General features: G+C 43.8%; 1 protein-coding gene across 2 annotated transcripts; it reads right to left on the bottom strand.

Moving 5' to 3' along the window:
- Window positions 1–2,624: 2,624 nt before the first annotated feature.
- Window positions 2,625–18,600, bottom strand: LOC124131380 (lysosomal protective protein-like). Of its 2 annotated transcripts, none has more exons than XM_048397525.1 (14): window positions 18,523–18,600; window positions 16,628–16,843; window positions 15,283–15,397; window positions 14,584–14,634; window positions 13,431–13,517; window positions 11,289–11,444; window positions 10,324–10,415; window positions 7,718–7,814; window positions 7,092–7,265; window positions 6,328–6,470; window positions 5,827–5,902; window positions 5,264–5,350; window positions 4,340–4,444; window positions 2,625–3,090 (listed from the first exon to the last, which is right to left on the bottom strand). In XM_048397525.1, the coding sequence occupies exons 2-14, from the start codon at window positions 16,792–16,794 to the stop codon at window positions 3,007–3,009; spliced, it is 1,434 nt and encodes a 477-aa protein (XP_048253482.1). In that variant the 5' UTR covers window positions 16,795–16,843; window positions 18,523–18,600; the 3' UTR covers window positions 2,625–3,006. The 2 variants fall into 2 exon arrangements, with proteins under 2 accessions (XP_048253482.1, XP_048253483.1); XM_048397526.1 differs by having other exon boundaries at window positions 16,628–16,851; window positions 18,523–18,583.
- Between the last annotated feature and the right edge of the window lie 1,261 nt (window positions 18,601–19,861).

The following is a 19,861-nucleotide window of genomic DNA, read 5'->3' as shown; positions in this document are numbered from 1 at the left end:
CTTCAAATACTTGGTTCCTGGGTTATCATTGTTAATAGACTCTACGAGTCTATCTCACTGACGAACTGATACAGACACACTAGTCAGAGAGGTGTGAATCTCTCACCGTGAGCCTGATAGAGACACACTAGTATGAGAGGTGTAATTCTCTCACTGTGAGCCTGATAGAGACACACTAGTCTAAGAGGAGTAATTCTCTCACTGTGAGCCTGAGAGAGACACATTAGTCTAAGAGTAGTAATTCTCTCACTGTGAGCCTGATAGAGACACACTAGTCTGAGATATGTAATTCTCTCACTGTGAGCCTGATAGAGACGCACTAGTCTGAGAGGTGTAATTCTCTCACTGTGAGCCTGATAGAGACACACTAGTCTAAGAGGTGTAGTTCTCTCACTGTGAGCCTTATAGAGACACACTAGTTTGAGATGTGTAATTCTCTCACTGTGAGCCTGATAGAGACACACTAGTCTGAGATATGTAATTCTCTCACTGTGAGCCTGATAGAGACGCACTAGTCTGAGAGGTGTAATTCTCTCACTGTGAGCCTGATAGAGACACACTAGTCTAAGAGGTGTAGTTCTCTCACTGTGAGCCTTATAGAGACACACTAGTTTGAGATGTGTAATTCTCTCACTGTGAGTCTGATAGAGACACACTAGTCTGAGAGGAGTAATTCTCTCACTGTGAGCCTGATAGAGACACACTAGTCTGAGAGGAGTAATTCTCTCACCGTGAGCCTGATAGTGAACACTAGTCTAAGAGGAGTAGTTCTCTCAACGTGAGCCTGATAGAGACACACTAGTCCGAGAGGTGTAATTCTCTCACTCTGAGCCTGATAGAGACACACTAGTCTGAGAGGAGTAATTCTCTCACTGTGAGCCTGATAGTGAACACTAGTCTAAGAGGAGTAGTTCTCTCAACGTGAGCCTGATAGAGACACACTAGTCTGAGAGGAGTAATTCTCTCACTGTGAGCCTGATAGAGACACACTAGTCTAAGAGGAGTAGTTCTCTCACCGTGAGCCTGATAGAGACACACTAGTCTGAGAGGAGTAATTATCTCACTGTGAGCCTGATAGAGACACACTAGTCTGAGATGAGTAGTTCTCTCACTGTGAGTCTGATAGAGACACACTAGTCTGAGAGGTGTAATTCTCTCACTGTGAGCCTGATAGAGACACACTAGTCTGAGAGGTGTAATTCTCTCACTGTGAGCCTGATGGAGACACACTAGTCTGAGAGGTGTGATCCTCTCACTGTGAGCCTGATAGAGACGCACTAGTCTGAGATGAGTAATTCTCTCTCTGTGAGCCTGATAGAGACGCACTAGTCTAAGAGGAGTAGTTCTCTCACTGTGAGCCTGATAGAGACACACTAGTCTAAGATGAGTAGTTCTCTCACTGTGAGCCTGATAGAGACACACTAGTCTAAGAGGTGTAATTCCCTCGCTGTGAGCCTGATAGATACACGATAGTCTGAGATGAGTAATTCTCTCACTGTGAGCCTGATAGAGACGCACTAGTCTAAGAGGAGTAATTCTCTCACTGTGAGCCTGATAGATACCCGATAGTCTGAGAGGAGTAGTTCTCTCACTGTGAGCCTGATAGAGACGCACTAGTCTAAGAGGAGTAATTCTCTCACTGTGAGCCTGATAGATTAACGATAGTCTAAGAGGAGTAATTCTCTCACTGTGAGCCTGATAGAGACGCACTAGTCTGAGAGGAGTAATTCTCTCACTGTGAGCCTGTTAGAGACGCACTAGTCTAAGAGGAGTAGTTCTCTCACTGTGAGCCTGATAGAGACGCACTAGTCTAAGAGGAGTAATTTTCTCATTGTGAGCCTGATAGAGACACACTAGTCTGAGAGGAGTAATTCTCTCACCGTGAGCCTGATAGAGACACACTAGTCTAAGAGGAGTAATTTTCTCACTGTGAGCCTGATAGAGACACACTAGTCTGAGAGGAGTAATTCTCTCACCGTGAGCCTGATGGAGACACACTAGTCTGAGAGGTGTAGTTCTCTCACTGTGAGTCTGATAGAGACACACTAGTCTAAGAGGAGTAGTTCTCTCACTGTGAGCCTGATAGATACACGATAGTCTGAGGGGTGTAATTCTCTCACTGTGAGCCTGATAGAGACACACTAGTCTGAGAGGAGTAGTTCTCTCACTGTGAGTCTGATAGAGACACACTAGTCTAAGAGGAGTAGTTCTCTCACTGTGAGCCTGATAGATACACGATAGTCTGAGAGGAGTAATTCTCTCACTGTGAGCCTGATAGAGACACACTAGTCTGAGAGGAGTAATTCTCTCACTGTGAGCCTGATAGAGACACACTAGTCTGAGAGGAGTAGTTCTCTCACTGTGAGCCTGATAGACACACTAGTCTAAGAGGAGTAGTTCTCTCACTGTGAGCCTGATAGAGACACACTAGTCTGAGAGGTGTAATTCTCTCACTGTGAGCCTGATAGACACACTAGTCTGAGAGGTGTGATCCTCTCACTGTGAGCCTGATAGAGACACACTAGTCTGAGAGGAGTAATTCTCTCACTGTGAGCCTGATAGATACACGATAGTCTGAGAGGAGTAATTCTCTCACTGAGAATAGAAAACACAGAACTGACAAAAATATGAAGTATATCGTTTATTCTTAAAATAATCTTTACTTAAAAACTGTGTAAACATGAAATACAAAATAAAACATACAGTTATGAAATCTACAAATCGCTATTTAATACTAAAAAGGCTTGCCAAACATCACTACTCTGTCACTTGAGAAACAATGGCTCCGTTTGACGTTACCGTACATGGTCATGGGGAACATGACCTTTCTGTACTTTCTTTGAAGATTTCAAAGATTCTTTGAGAAACAATAAGACTTATTTAGACTGTGCCTTTTCCCTAGAAGCTATACACCGAGGACACCAGAGAACGCAAAAAACCCATAGTACAGACAGTCACTTGGTAATACGTTTCTAGATCATCATTCAGTCCTGAAGGTGTATTGATCTAGAAAGGGTTATTTTTGATGAAGTTGGTGAACATCACAAGTGCTGGCTCAGGTTTATCTGAGGGAACCATGTGACCGGATCCCTGCAAACAAAACGTCAAATATTAAATGCAGGATTGTCGCCTCCCCTTGCAGTGTGTTGGTCAGTGCTTACTTTTTAATTCATTTATGTTCTTCTATGGATCTATGATACCCAGAGAGGAGGAGAATGATACCCAGAGACGCTGATCTATGACACCTTGAGACGCTGATCTATGACACCCAGAGAGGAGGATCTGTGATACCCATAGAGGAGGATCTATGAAACCTTAAGACGCTGATCTGTGATACCCAGACACGCTGATCTATGATACCTTGAGACGCTGATCTATGACACACAGAGAAGAGGACCTATGATACCCAGAGACGCTGATCTATGATACCCAGAGACGCGGATCTATGATACCCAGAGACGCTGATTTTTGACACCCAGAGACGCTGATCTATGATACCAGGAGAGGAGGATCCGTGATACCCATAGAGGAGGATATATGATACCCAGAGAGGTTGATCTATGATACCCAGAGACGCTGATCTATGATACCCAGAGACGCTGATCTATGACACCTTGAGACGCTGATCTATGACACCCAGAGAGGAGGATCTTTGATACCCAGAGAGGAGGATCTGTGATACCCAGAGACGCTGATCTATGACACCCAGAGACGCTTATCTATGACACCTTGAGACGCTGATCTATGACACCCAGAGAGGAGGATCTTTGATACCCAGAGAGGAGGATCTGTGATACCCAGAGACGCTGTTCTATGACACCCAGAGAGGAGGATCTTTGATACCAATAGAGACGGATCTATGACACCCAGAAACGCTGATCTATGATACCCAAAGACGCTGATCTATGACACCCGGAGACGCTGATCTATGACACCCAGAGATGAGGATCTGTGATACCCATAGAGAAGGATCTATGACACACACAGACGCGGATATGTGACACCTGGAGACGTGGATATGTGACACATGGAGACGTGGATCTGTGACACATGGAGCCTTGGAGCTATGACCCCTACAGACAGGGATGTGTGACACCAAGAGATGCGGACCTATTATACCTAGAGACGCGGATTATGATACTTAGACGTCGATCTATGACAGCTAGAGATGCGAACCTGTGATGCCTATAGACGTGGATGTATGGTTCCTAGAGACGTGTATCTATGACACCTGGAGACGCTGATCTATTACACCTGTTGGCACGGTTTAAGAGACAAATACCTATCACGTTGTTGGTTGGGGAAGATCTTAGGAAGATGACAAGACGACGGCACGTACCCTGACTGTGACGTACACGAGATTCTCGAACCCTCTGGCGAATCCCCCCACTTGTTTTGTCTTGTCGGCGGCGGTGTAGTACCAAGGCTTGCGGAACTGGACGCTCTAGCAACAGCAGATGTACGCATTGATGACAAGGATGATATGTGTTGCCTGATATGAACTGCCTGATATGAACTGCCAGGGACGTGTGGATTCCAGGTTTACAGTGTGGTGTCAAACAACACACACACGTGCACTCACGCACGTACGCGCACGCACACGCACACACACACACACACACACACACACACACACACACACAGAGTCACTCACACACAAAGAGTCACTCACACAGTCACTCACATACACACACACACACAGTCAACACACACACACAGTCACTTACATACACACACACATACAACACACACTCACATACACAACACACACACACATTCACATACACAACACACACTCTCACGCACACAACACACATTCTCACGCACACAACACACACTCACATACACACACTCTCACTCTCACTCTCACACACACATTCACATACACAACACACACTCTCACGCACACAACACACATTCTCACGCACACAACACACACTCACTAACACACACACACACTCACACACACGCTAACTAACACACACACACACTCACACACAACATACACACACTCACATACACAACACACACACACACACACACAAAGAGTCACTCACATACACACACACACACACACAGTCAACACACACACAGTCACTTACATACACACACACATACGACACACACACACACACACAACACACACACAACACACACACACACACACACACACAGCTCTATATAGCCAAATCTCACAGCAAACGGATACTACTTCATACCTCAGTGTCCCCAATATCTTATTACAAAAAAGAAAGAGCCCTACCTTCAGTTCGAGGGAGTCGACAAACCATTCGTCTCCCAGGAAGTTACAGGCCATGTCCACATCACCGTTGTACACCAACACCCGCTTCTGCAGCATCAACGTTGTATTATCACATACCAGGAAATAAATATATGTAACTCTTCTCTCAACCAATGTGTAAGCATCCTTCTGAATCATTCTATCATTCTGTTAAAAGGAACTGGAGTGTTGGTCATCAAGATACTATATATTTACAAGAGAACCTAGTCCCTCAAAACGTCCTTTTCAAAAAATCTGTAATAAGATAGTCGAAGGAACTCGATAATGTGTCACAATAAAGATACTCAGTATTAACTGGAGAATTGCCCCTTGACAATGGCACCATCGACTGGGGAATCTGTCGCAGTACAACAAAGCTATTAACTGGAGAATTGCCCCTTGACAATGACACCGTCGACTGGGGAATTTGTCGCAATACAACAAAGCTATTAACTGGAGAATCTGGTCCCAAGGACACCATCAGCTGGACAGTCGGTTCCTAAATTTATACTTCTTTGAACCTGAGGACTATGACGTATGCAAACCTTTGCGTCGAGGACCTTAAGGTACTGCTCCTTCACTGTCCTGTACGTGGTCTTGTAGCCCTGAGACACCGGTCCGCTGAAACACGCGTATTGCTCATCACTAACTCAAGGAGATCGTTTGATGTTCTGTGAAATCAGTCAACATTACGTGAGTGAAATGCAATACTTCTATTGCAGGATATCGATAGATTGAATTAGCAGGATCGTCGTATGTAAACAAGGGTTAAGTTCGATTGCATTCCAAAGATAGTGGGTCAGATTGTAATTATAAAATATAAACACACATGTGATCTTTAGATTTCAATATTTGATTAGTGCACAATTGTTGATTATTTCATTCAATGTAATGAACGGAATAGTTTTGTAGAACCTTGCGAACTACCAGACGAAGGTGAAATTGCCACAATCAGAGTGTGAAATAGGTTCGACCTGAAGCGCTCCTAAAATCATCATTATTATGAATAAATGTCTCCTTTTAGAACCAGCCATTCTGAAACGTACCTGCAAGAGTCCCAACGTTGAACAGAGTCCGGTATATGGAGAGCACGGCGCACTTCCGGCTGATTCAGGTATACAAGGACGTTTGTTTCATTAAGACAGGGTGGTGTCATCCGAAGCTTCTCAGGTGGGAGACTCTTCATCACCTTGAGACAATAAAAACATTGTGATAGCAGATATTACCTTAATAGTGAAAATGTACTTCGAAACTTTCTGATATTTGCGCGATATTTTAGCGACTCTCAATGCTGATTGATAATCTGATGTGACGTCACATTGTTTAAGTGTTGACAGTGCGATTAGCGACACCCCGTGTTCACGACGCCACAATTCCATAGTCTCGCGTCATCTGCATAATACAGTAAACTACGGTTATAACGAACACGCTTATAACGAACTGACGGATATAACGAACTAACCTTTTAGTCCCGACTATTTGCTGTAGTTATGCTGTATATATGCTTATAACGAACTACGGTTATAACGAACTAAAAAAGTAGTCCCTTTGAGATCGTCATAACCGTAGTTTACTGTAGTTCGCATTCAGTAAAATGTCCAGGTAGGCTTGGCATATTGTCTGTTTTTCTTTCTCATGATGACAATTAGTAATATATAAGAGCAATATATAAGAGGGACATGCTCTGTTCCTTTACTCTGGACATGACATCCTTAAAAACTCAAAACTCATTCGGAGTTCTTCTATTCTGTCACCTACGACAAGTTTACTGAGGTGGAGAAAAAATCAATATTCTCTTTCTCAGGCCTACTCTGATTTCTTCCTGCACTTGTGGTGAGTGTGGCAGGAACCAGCCGAAGTTGGAGGAGGTGTAGGTGCCTGTGTTGACGTCGTATGTCAGTCCGGTCGCCGTGTTCACGCACTCTCCGTACAGGTTGTAGACGTTGAGGCCGCTGCTGTACAGTGCTGTGAATGTCTCGAACAGCTGAGGAGAGAAGCATTACGTGTACTGTGTCTTCAACATACAGTCTTACCTCCCCTTGACCCTAAACATCAAATTGTGGGTAATCGCTGAACCACACAGTTCTCCGTCGCTGGCTGGACCATACTCTGCGTGCCGTCGCAGTTGACAAAGTTGTTGCGTCAAGACGTTACCTGTGTCTGGCTCGGAGACATGCTTCGCGAAGGCGGTTCAGCACCGTCCGACGATGTTGTTCTATTTTAAATAGTTGCTGAAATTTTGGCAACCGAGAACACTCACTTACTCTCATACACATAACATACACACACACACACACACACACAAAACACACACACACACACACACACGCGCACGCACACACACACACATGACAGAAACTATATTATGTGGCATCTGACAGCATTAGTAGTTTTGCGATATAGCGTGCAGTACTTAAAGTAATGTATGACGCGTACCGCTTTCTTGCAGTTGGTGTCGTTGGAGCTTTTGCTGTAGAAGTTGCACCGGCCCTCCTGGCCCTTACAGCAGTAGGTCATCAGGTTGTTCCACGTGCTGAAGAAGAAACGACCCGAGTTTGTGAGGGAGTAACGACATCCAAATCTCCCAAGTCAAGAGAACTAAAACTGTACGAGCAAGAGAGACGAGATTCAATTACAAGGCTTAAGGAAAAGTACATACCATGTATATGGCCTCAAAAAACACAACCATTATGTGCTAACATCACTGCATGTATAGTTTGATCAAAGAAGTCGGTAAAAGTGATATATGAAATAATAGCACATACAACGCTACTAAATTATGTTAACTGAAGAAGAAATCATCCAAAACATTCATCAGTACTATCAAGTTTTAACTTGATTCTAAAACATGTCCATTCCTCTTTTGCGATGGATTCCCATGCTTTATAAAAATCCCTACACAGAGAGATATATTGCTGGGTCCAGCAAATGAACCATCAAATCTCTGTTACAGTATCCATAATACAATCAAGGAAGGACTTTTTTATATTCAAAAAGAGTATTTGAGACACGTGGAATTAATACCATGTGGATACTCAAAACCTCAAAGGATTTGTCTGAATTTTTGCAATCTCAGAAAAGAAGTCAAAACATATGATTATTCAACTTTATACACCACTATCCCACTTGACCAACTAAAAGAAAAACTTCTTTTCTTGATCTGTGAGTGAGTGTGTTTATTACGGTAAAGGGGCCACCGTCCCATGATACATGAAACTTGACATAATAAGCGCTGAAGCGCCATATAATATGATTACAGTTTCTGTTTATGCAAATATTAAATGATGGATATCCATATTATGCAAAATATTTACTACGTTTCTTTAAAGCTAAAAAGATAAATTTAGCCAAATTATTTATGACCGTGATTTTAAGTGATGTAAATAATAAAATAAGCTTATTTGTGTAAATAAACATGGTGAACATAGATACAGTTACATATCTAACTTCAGAGGTTCAGGACAATTTGTCAAAAATGAAAACAAATCCCATCTGAAGCTAACTGAAAAACATTTAGGGGGGGGGGGGGGGGGGGGGGGCATTCAGGCAAGAAGTATACTTCCCCACGGGCACCATCTGTGCCCCCCTTCTGTCTGATCTGTCTTTTATGCATACGAATCGGATTTTCTACTCGGATTGCCAAAGTCAAAGCAAAGGAATTGGGGGAAGAAGTTTCAACTAAAACTTCAGGTGTATCGATGATCTGATATCATTCAACAACAGAAACACTGTAAATTCCCTTCCACTGATTTTACCCACCTGAATTTGAGTGAGTGAGTGAGTTGGGTTTAACGTCGCTTTTAACAGTATTCCAGTTATATCGCGGCGTGTCAGCTTAATGTGGGAGGGAAGCCCGAAGTGATGCAGGTCTCAGACGTTTACCACTTCGGTGAAGCCCACGAGCACGGGTATGGTGCAAAAAACTCTCCACAAGACTGTATGACCAGCAGCTCAAGCCTTTGGTGTCTACATTTCACAACTTTTGAGACACAATAGTGCATGCTCTTTTTAAAAAAAATTCAAAGAGCGTCATACGCCTCAAGCTCAAAACTCGTTTGATCAAGGTTATCACATTAAAGGCCCAAGTATAACTTTCAAAAAGATTTATGATGAACATATTGAGGACATTTCTAAATTTGACGCATCAGTGACTAAAATGATGCCCCGAAGTTAGCGTGACTTGAATGACAAGTGCCATCGGTGGGTCAGGATACGCCCAACTTTTCGTTTTAAAGTTCACATTAAATCATTGTTACAATATGAGCATTCGTCGTCATTCAAGCTGGTACATCAATATCAGCTATGGAGTGTCATGCTTGGCTGCTGTCTCACATCACAATAGGGAGAGGGGTCATAAGGGAGAGGGGTCATGAGGGAGAGGGGTCATAAGGAAGAGGGGTCATAAGGGAGAGGGGTCATAAGGAAGAGGGGTCATAAGGGAGAGGGGTCATGAGGGAGAGGGGTCATAAGGAAGAGGGGTCATAAGGAAGAGGGGTCATGAGGGAGAGGGGTCATAAGGAAGAGGGGTCATAAGGAAGAGGGGTCATGAGGGAGAGGGGTCATAAGGAAGAGGGGTCATAAGGAAGAGGGGTCATAAGGGAGAGGGGTCATAAGGAAGAGGGGTCATAAGGGAGAGGGGTCATAAGGAAGAGGGGTCATAAGGGAGAGGGGTCATAAGGGAGAGGGGTCATAAGGAAGAGGGGTCATAAGGGAGAGGGGTCATAAGGAAGAGGGGTCATGAGGAAGAGGGGTCGTAAGGGAGAGGGGTCGTTAGGGAGAGGGGTCATAAGGGAGAGGGGTCATAAGGAAGAGGGGTCATAAGGGAGAGGGTCATAAGGAAGAGGGGTCATAAGGAAGAGGGGTCGTAAGGGAGAGGGGTCGTAAGGGAGAGAGGTCATAAGGAAGAGGGGTCATAAGGAAGAGGGGTCATAAGGGAGAGGGGTCATAAGGAAGAGGGTTCATAAGGGAGAGGGGTCGTAAGGGAGAGGGGTCTTAAGTCTGGTGTATCTGGCAGCTGTGGACACATTTCAAAGTGTACGTACTTGTCCCCGGTGAGGCCGTGGTAGTAGGCGAAGTAGATGATAGAGTTGTCGAGCATGATGGCATCAGTGACACCATTGCCAACTGCAAAACCCTGGAAGGATGATCCGAAGCATCATTAAGTGAGTGAGTGAGTGAAGTTTAAACTGCCTTCAGCGTGACAAGAGACTCACTGTGAAACAATGTTGGCGTTTCCACTGAAGTCCTCTGAACTACCAAATTATGGTTATGGAGTAATGACTTAAAATATAAGGGTACCCAGCAGTAATGAGCAGTATGGAATTTCCGGATAAAGTATGTCCGGATTAACGAGGTTTTTAAGTGTATTTTAAACTGTTTGTTGTTTATCGCCGCACTCAAAAATATTCCAGGTACATGACTGCAGTACTTAAAAAGTCGATTCTGGACCAGACAATCCAGTGATTCATATTGTGAGAATGACCCATTCCGTTGGGGTGCGATGACGCGCAATCAACCAAGTCTCTGAGCCTGGACACCGGTCCATTCAGTCACCTCTTACGTCCAGCATAGGTTGCTGGGGACAAATTCTAACCCGGAATCTAACCCGGGCGTTAACTCGTATGTCTTAGCGTTGCTTTTTCTTAGTACTGTGGTTGAATGGTTTATATCGCAGTACTGTGAGAAATGGGATATAACGTCGAGTGCACGATTACTTCACTTACATAGCAACGTACATGCACTTGTATGTGTAGTTGCTTGTACTAGTACGAACTTTATCTCCTTAATGCCGACCGCCAGGCAGGGTAACAACAAGTACCGTCTTTTCACGTCTTTTGGTATGAGGGAATCGAACCACAGATCTTCCGCTCTTCGGACAGACGCTCTCTCCACTAGACCACGGAGTACTGTGACTGATGTGGGCCATATATTTTAGTAATGTGAATGTAATAATTCGTGTATCTTAACAATGTGACTGTTTTACCGTTTCCTCGCTCTACAAATTCACCTTAAAGTTGATGTCTTGGTCGTCGACGACGATTGCGCTGAGTGTCGGCACGTAGATGCCCCCATAACTCTCCCCAGTGATGTAGAAGTCGTTGGTCTTGTACTCGGGGTACTTCGTGAAGAAATCTTTTAAGGCAAGATAGTTGTTGTAGGCTACCTAAAACACATAAAAAGCAGACACTAAAACCGGCACAGTCCAAGCAGTGTGAAATATTCTACAGTCGATATACCGACTTAACGTTTTTCGATCTATATCTGGAAGTTTAAATGCCGCGCATGTCTATATTTATAAGTTAAGACAGCATGCGTCTAAACATAAAAGGTTAGAAACAGCGCATGTCTACGAAAGAAAAAAACGCAAAAGGCAAAAACCTGACACTTTCTATACGAAAAATGGTAAAAACAGCGCAGGGTCAACGCGGAACTGTGTCAACTGGTGAAATCCTGGTGCTCAGTTCGATGATATGAAACGTGTAGCAATTACCATCTAGATCTTAGAGTCAATATTTGGTACCGCCCATGTCAACAGTTGACATAAGTTACCATTGTGTCAAAGCAGCTTGACAAACGGCCAATGTCAAACAGTTGACAAGTTGTCATTATTACTTATGAGCATGACATACGGCCAATGTCAAACAGTTGATAAGTTGTCATTGTTACTTATGAGCATGACATACGGCCAATGTCAAACAGTTGACAAGTTGTCATTGTTACGTATGAGCATGACATACGGCCAATGTCAAACAGTTGATAAGGTGTCATTGTTACTTATGAGCATGACATACGGCCAATGTCAAACAGTTGACAAGTTGTCATTGTTACTTATGAGCATGACATACGGCCAATGTCAAACAGTTGATAAGTTGTCATTGTTACTTATGAGCATGACATACGGCCAATGTCAAACAGTTGATAAGTTGTCATTGTTACTTATGAGCATGACATACGGCCAATGTCAACCAACAGCACCTAGGATCAAATCCTAAAGGGTAACACGTGTGGCAGTAAACATCCCAGTCGGATATTGGAAGTCAACACGTGCTGCAGTCTACATGCTAATGGTAAACAAGTGATGTAGTCTATATCTTAGTGGTCAACACGCGATGCAATCCATATGTGAATTGTAAACACGTGCTGCAGTTCATGTGTTAATGGTCAACAACTGATGAAGTCTATATGTTAATGGTAAACACGTGTTGCAATCCATATGTTAATGGTTAAAACATGATGAAGTCTGTATGTTAATGGTCAACAACTGATGAAGTCTGTATGTTAATGGTCAACAACTGATGAAGTCTGTATGTTAATGGTAAACACGTGTTGCAATCCATATGTTAATGGTTAAAACGTGATGAAGTCTGTATGTTAATGGTCAACAACTGATGAAGTCTGTATATTAATGGTAAACACGTGTTGCAATCCATATGTTAATGGTTAAAACATGATGAAGTCTATATGTTAATGGTCAACAACTGATGAAGTCTGTATGTTAATGGTAAACACGTGCTGCAATCCATATGTTAATGGTTAAAACGTGATGCATCTACATGTTAATGGTAAACAAGTGATGCAGTCGACATGTTAATGGTAAACAAGTGATGCATCTACATGTTAATGGTAAACACGTGATGCAATCATTATGTTAACGGTAAACACGTTCTGCAATCCATATGTTCATGGTAAACACGTGATGCAGTCTACATGTTAATGCTAAAAACGCGATACTGACCATACGTTAATGATAAACATGTGATGCTGTGCATGTGTTAATGGTTAAAAAGCGACACAGGCCACATGTTCATAGTAGTGAGTGTGTATGGTTTTACGCCGCTTTTAGCAATATTCCAGCAATATCACGGCGGGGGACACCAGAAATGGGCTTCACACATTGACTCATGTCGGGAATCGAACCCGGGTCTTCGGCGTGACGAGCAAACGCTTTAACCACTAGGCTACCCGACCGCCCCTACATGTTCATAGTAAACACGTGATGCAGCACATATGTTTATGGAACACATGTAGTACAGTACACAGTTTAGGGGTCAACAGGTGATCAAGAAGTGACGTTGGCATTATGTTAAATGGCCAACAAGTGATGCAGGCAACATGATAAAGGTCCTTGTGGTATTTCCGAGAGGGTCACCTCATTGTCATCTGTGGTGTAGTTTCTGTCGTCACTGTAGGAGAACCCAACACCGGCGGGAGCCTCGAGAAACAGCATGTTGGCGATCTGGTGACAGAGGGACACATAGATATACAAAGTTACACGTTTGTTCAAAGGGATTATTGACTGAGCATGAGTGTCATACTGATTTTACAAAACGAGTGTATGAATTCTTGTATTTCCCGAGCGAGAGCTTAATCCCTTTGAGCTACTCTTGCAGAAAAATGCACTGATCACGACCGCCGTCTAGACAAAAAACAGAATTGTCGAATGACGTCAACAATCCTCAGCTATGACGCCATTTCTAGTGTGACGTCATTCCGCCCTTATGACACAATATACAAATAATTAGACCCGTCCCCTGAGGTGGTCTGACCGGAAAGAGGCCGCAGAGTCATCGTCAAGAGTTCTCATTTGTTTTGTAATACCAAAATTCATTTAAAAATGTATGCAGTCTTTAAACCGTCCTCTGTTTATTACAGCAACTCAGCTGCGAACCGTTAAATGTTTGTGTACCATACGCCATCTTGTTTCTAGCTGACGAGTCAATATTCATCACGTGACAGGTCAATACTGATCATGAGACGAGTCAATATTCAAGGTCAGTGTCAGTCACATGATTTGGGGGTCTACATTGAAATGTATTGTTTCGTCCCGTGGTACAGATTAGCCAATGGAATTGTAAGAATGAGGTTTAACAGTAAGATTCAAACGACGGCAAGAATGCTGTCCGGAAGAAACAAATAATACACTGGTGGGCATGAAGTGATATTTGCACTCGGTTACTACTAGCCTTATGGGTAATAAAAATATGTTGATATGACTGTATAGAAACCGGCCATTGATAAAATGGTGATTAGGAGGTCAAAATGGCTGTTGGGCATGACTGTGATTATGATTATATTTGGGACAACTTGAAGGTGTGGATCGATACCAACAAACACGGTTATTGTTTTTGCATAGCAGTTATAAACAGCGATGGTGGCCCCGCCAGCCTTCTCTATCGGTGGGGTACGGATGCCGGAAATAGTGAGCAGAGTTGTGTCCCTTAGTCTGTCCAGGATCCTCCCATGTTATCCCTTCTCCTGTGACCGATTTCCCCACTCCCTTGCTTTCCACCCTGTTCACTCACCGCGTTCCAGCTGTGCGGATTATACTGCACTGTCTCCCCATCTGTGGCTATCTGTTGGGTAGCAAAGAAAACAAACAAATAAAAACAAATAAAAAAGTGATCAGAGACGCGGATCCTGCAGAAGGATTTGCTATTCAGCGGGGTAATTATCACATACCTATGCGGATGCAATGAACTACTATAACAAAGAGCACAGTGTAGTTTGACATGTTAGCAGGACGGCACTCAGTGACTCCTGCTATTTGTGTGCGACAGTGAAAAATGGCGTGCATTCTGTTTTAGTGCATTGCATACCCAAAACACGTGTGTATGTTTAAATATGGTAAAAGTGCGTCTTTGAGCTCTGTGGATGTCTGTTTAATGCATTTGACTGCCAAAGGACACCGTTTAGTTAGTTTCCCTCACGTTATAAGAGGTATTATTCATACTATCAATGTCGGGCATGGTTATCTTAAAGCTTTTGTTTGGTTTTGCTTGTTGTTTTACGCCTTACTCGGTAATACTTCAGCTATATGAGGCGTCCTGTAAATAATCGAGTCTCGATCAGACAATCCAATTATTCATATTATGACCAACGCCCCAAGCCGCCTGGGTACGAAGACTCGCAATAAAGAAAGTCACCGAGCCTGACCACCTAATCCATGACGTCGCCTATTAAGGGGGTATCCGTGGATCCATCAGTTGAAGCAGGTCACACACCCTGAACGGCCCGTTCTCTGTGAGGAGCCCTAGCAGGGAGCTACATCCGGGGCCTCCATTCAGCCACAGAACCACTGGGTCCGTCTTCGGTGTGGAACTCTGGGACTCAACAAACCTAAAGGAACATTTCAGTGATGAGGGCTTTTACAGGTAATGGCAGCAAGCGAGGGAGGGTATTGTCAGAAGTTGTTTAGCATCATGATGGTACTACAATGATAATACCTGCCTATAGTATTTTGTTACCGTGATGTATTATCAGCAACAGTATTTTGTTACTATGTGGTATTCCCAACAGCAGTATTTTGTTTCTATCTGGTATTCCCAACAGCAGAATTTGTTACTGCGTGGTATTCCCAACAGCTGTATTTTGTTTCTATCTGGTATTCCCAACAGCAGAATTTGTTACTACGTGGTATTCCCAACAGCAGTATTTGTTACCACGCCAGCACTATCTGTCACTACGAGGTGTTCTACCCAGCAGAATTTCTAGCTATTCTAGCCAGCAGTGTTTGTTACCACCAGGTGTTCTAGCAGCAGTATTTGTTACCACCAGGTGTTTTAGCCAGCAGTATTTGTTACCGCCAGGTGTTCTAGCAAGCAGTATGCCTAGTTATTCTGGCCAACACTATTTGTTGCCACGCCAGCAGTATCTGTTTTCATCAGGTGTTCTAGCCAGCAGGATCTGTTACCACCAGGTGTTCTAGCCAGCAGTATTTGTTACCACCAGGTGTACTAGCCAGCGGTATTTGTTACCACAGGGTATTCTAGCCAGCAGTATATGTTACCACCAGGTGTTCTGATCAGCAGTGTTTGTTACCACCAGGTGTTCTGACCAGCAGTGTTTGTTACCACCAGGTGTTCTAGCAAGCAGTATTTGTTACCACCAGGTGTTCTAGCCAGCAGAATTTGTTACCACCAGGTGTTCTAGCCAGCAGTATCTGTTACCACCAGGTGTTCTTACCAGCAGTGTTTGTTACCACCAGGTGTTCTAGCAAGCAGAATCTGTTACCACCAGGTGTTCTAACCAGCAGTATTTGTTACCACCAGGTGTTTTAGTCAGCGGTATTTGTTACCATAGGGAATTCTAGCCAGCAGGATCTGTTACCACCAGGTGTTCTAGTCAGCAGTATTTGTTACAACCAGGTGTTCTAGCCAGTAGGATCTGTTACCACCAGGTGTTCTAGCCAGGAGTATCTGTTACCACCAGGTGTTCTAGCCAGCAGAATTTGTTACCACCAGGTGTTCTAGCCAGCAGAATTTGTTACCACCAGGTGTTCTAGTCAGCAGTATGTGTTACCACCAGGTGTTCTAGCCAGCGGGATCTGTTACCACCAGGTGTTCTCACCAGTAATGCAGCTTCCTGGTTCCCGAGGCCTTCAGATATCCAGAGTACTGCTTCCAGCTGGGAGGTTGACTCAATCCGGGCAACTCTGTGATCTCGTCCTCTGGTACAGCTGCACGTGCACCCACGGCGAGGACAGCGAGGACCAGTAGCCAGGTTGCCATGCTCATGTCCGGACGCTCGACTGATTGTTGACGGTGGACCCTTCAAGCCTTCCTTCTTCAACGCTATGGAAAGACAAATTGGATAAGCACACAAGGTTTTAGATTTCAATCATACTATCAAAAGAACAGGTGAAGTTTAGTACCATCAGCAGAGTCAAACATTCAGGGTGAACTAGTCAGTAATTGGAATTCAAGGGGTGTTTCAATCAATATTGTGACGATACTGCTCTTTCTGTGGCCGATTAATATCTCACTCATATATAACCAAAATGTTTTCGCATTAGTTGACTAGCCAAGCCAGAATAAAATGATAACATGAAGTGTACATCTTGCTATTGTTGGAGACGGGGCGAAGGTGGACATGTTATATCTAGTAAAAGAAGGAAGGGGATTTCTGTTCCACGGGTTGCCCTCCCCAAATGTACGCCATTTCCTTCGTGATGTTTATTGGGTGAGTGCATATGGTTTTACGCCGCTTTTAGGTATGTTCCAGCAATATCACGGCGGGGGACTCAAGAAATAGGCTTCGCACATTGTACCTATGTGGAGAATCGAACACGGGACATCGGCGTGACGAGCGAACGCTTTAACCTCCAGGCTAAGCCACCGCACCTTGTGATGTTCAGAAGGAGATAGGCCTACGAATGTCATGCAGTCATTACACTCCATTTACCAATTACCCAAGAAACGATTCCCTAACATTCCAAATATGTTTGGATATGGGTTTTCCATTGTTTGTCGATTTGCATCGGAAAAATGTCTACAAATCATTTAGTGCAATACAATATTGTTTATGGTTTAATGCAGCCACATTCCAGCTATATGACGGCGGTCTGTAAATAATCGAGTCTGGACCAGACAATCCAGTGATTGACAATATGAGCACCGATCCTTACAATTGGGATACGATGACATGCATAAACCAAGTCAGCGAGCCTGTGCACCCAATCCCGTTTGCTCTTACGACAAACATGGTCGCCTTTTACGACAAGCATGTGTATTCTACCACAGATCTTCACAGGTCACAATATAACACATGAGACAGGGAGGGGGGCGTAGTGGGGAGGGGGAGTGTTACTAACTCTAGTATTGTATTCCTGCACCGTTTCTAAAGTTACATCTTGGAGTGGAAAGACACCTTAAACCTTCATACGGCCATACATTTCCTTATAAACTGCCGGTTATGAAAGCGTTACTAGGTCGCCGGAACAGTGCAGATTTACGGTAACTATGTTCCCGTATGAAATACGTCAACATCGATTCTAAAACGCTCGGTTCCAAAAAACATATAAGTGGTATCTACTCTACAGTGGGACTACAACAAATTTCAAAACACAAATAAACTATTTCTTCTCAGTTTCATTTTTGCCACCATCAAATATGGGTGTATTCTTTCTCTTGCCCAGATGTTTGTATGAAATTGTACAAAACGGAAACCTACTCGTCTTATGATCTCGCTGTAGTTTCTATAGGGCCCAGGATTTCACTTTGTGTAAATGTCACTTGAAAATGACTATCAACGTTTCATGGCCTGAGTCATTATCAAATAAATATCTGCACACGCATAAACGTCAGTATTGGAATTAAAATAATAAATTTATCATCAGATGGAGGGATGGGCCAGCGTTCACATGGCAAGAATGCAGCATATATTAACATACAAAAGTCAGGCGATTCTAGGTGTGGATAATGGGTTTCGATTACTGACAAGACTGGATTAAACTTAATACCTACCTGCTGTCTGCTTTAGGTCAAGTGATACATCTTAAACATATCATGTGACAATCACATGGCCATCTCCTGGTCTTTATCTCGACATTTTCTGATAACCTGGATTATCACGATTCATCCTTACATCCACAAACAGAACACGCATCCGTAACTGATAACACAGACCCACTCACTGGACGTCATGTATACCTGCGCTATGCTGGACACCATGTATACCTGCACTGTGCTGGACACCATGTATACCTGCGCAATGCTTGACGCCATGCATACCTGCATTAGATGGACACCATGTATACCTGCACTATGCTGGACACCATGTATGCCTGCACTATGCTGGACACCATGTATACCTGCACTATGCTGGACACCATGTATACCTGCACTATGCTGGACACCATGTATACCGGCACTATGCAGGACACCATGTATACCTGCACTATGCTGAATACCGGGTATACCTGCACTATGATGGACAGCATGTATACCTGCACTATGCAGGACACCATGTATACCTGCACTATGCTGGACACCATGTATACCTGCACTATGATGGACACCGTGTATACCTGCACTATGCTGGATACCATATGTACCGGCACTATGCTGGACACCATGTATACCTGCACTATGCTGGACACCATGTATACCTGCACTATGCTGGACACCATGTATACCTGCACTATGCTGGACACCATGTATACCTGCACTATGCTGGACACCATGTATACCTGCACTATGATGGACACCGTGTATACCTGCACTATGCTGGATACCATATGTACCGGCACTATGCTGGACACCATGTATACCTGCACTATGCTAGACACCATGTATACCTGCACTATGCTGGACACCATGTATACCTGCACTATGCTGGACACCATGTATACCTGCACTATGCTGAACCATGTATATTTGCACTATGATGGACACCATGTATACCTGCACTATGATGGACACCATGTATACCTGCACTATGATGGACACCATGTATACCTGCACTATGCTGGACACCGTGTATACCTGCACTATGCTGGATACCATATGTACCGGCACTATGCTGGACACCATGTATACCTGCACTATGCTAGACACCATGTATACCTGCACTATGCTGGACACCATGTATACCTGCACTATGCTGGACACCATGTATACCTGCACTATGCTGGATACCATATGTACCGGCACTATGCTGGACACCATGTATACCTGCACTATGATGGACACCATGTATACCTGCACTATGCTGGACACCATGTATACCTGCACTATGCTGGACACCATGTATACCTGCACTATGCTGGACGCCATGTATACCTGCACTATGATGGACACCATG

The sequence above is a fragment of the Haliotis rufescens genome, unplaced genomic scaffold (genome assembly GCF_023055435.1).
Source record: "Haliotis rufescens isolate VD_foot unplaced genomic scaffold, xgHalRufe1.0.p SCAF_17, whole genome shotgun sequence".
NCBI classification, from domain to species: domain Eukaryota; kingdom Metazoa; phylum Mollusca; class Gastropoda; order Lepetellida; family Haliotidae; genus Haliotis; species Haliotis rufescens.
The sequence above is the reverse complement of the archived record's forward strand: the minus strand, read 5'-3'. Positions and strand labels throughout refer to the sequence as shown.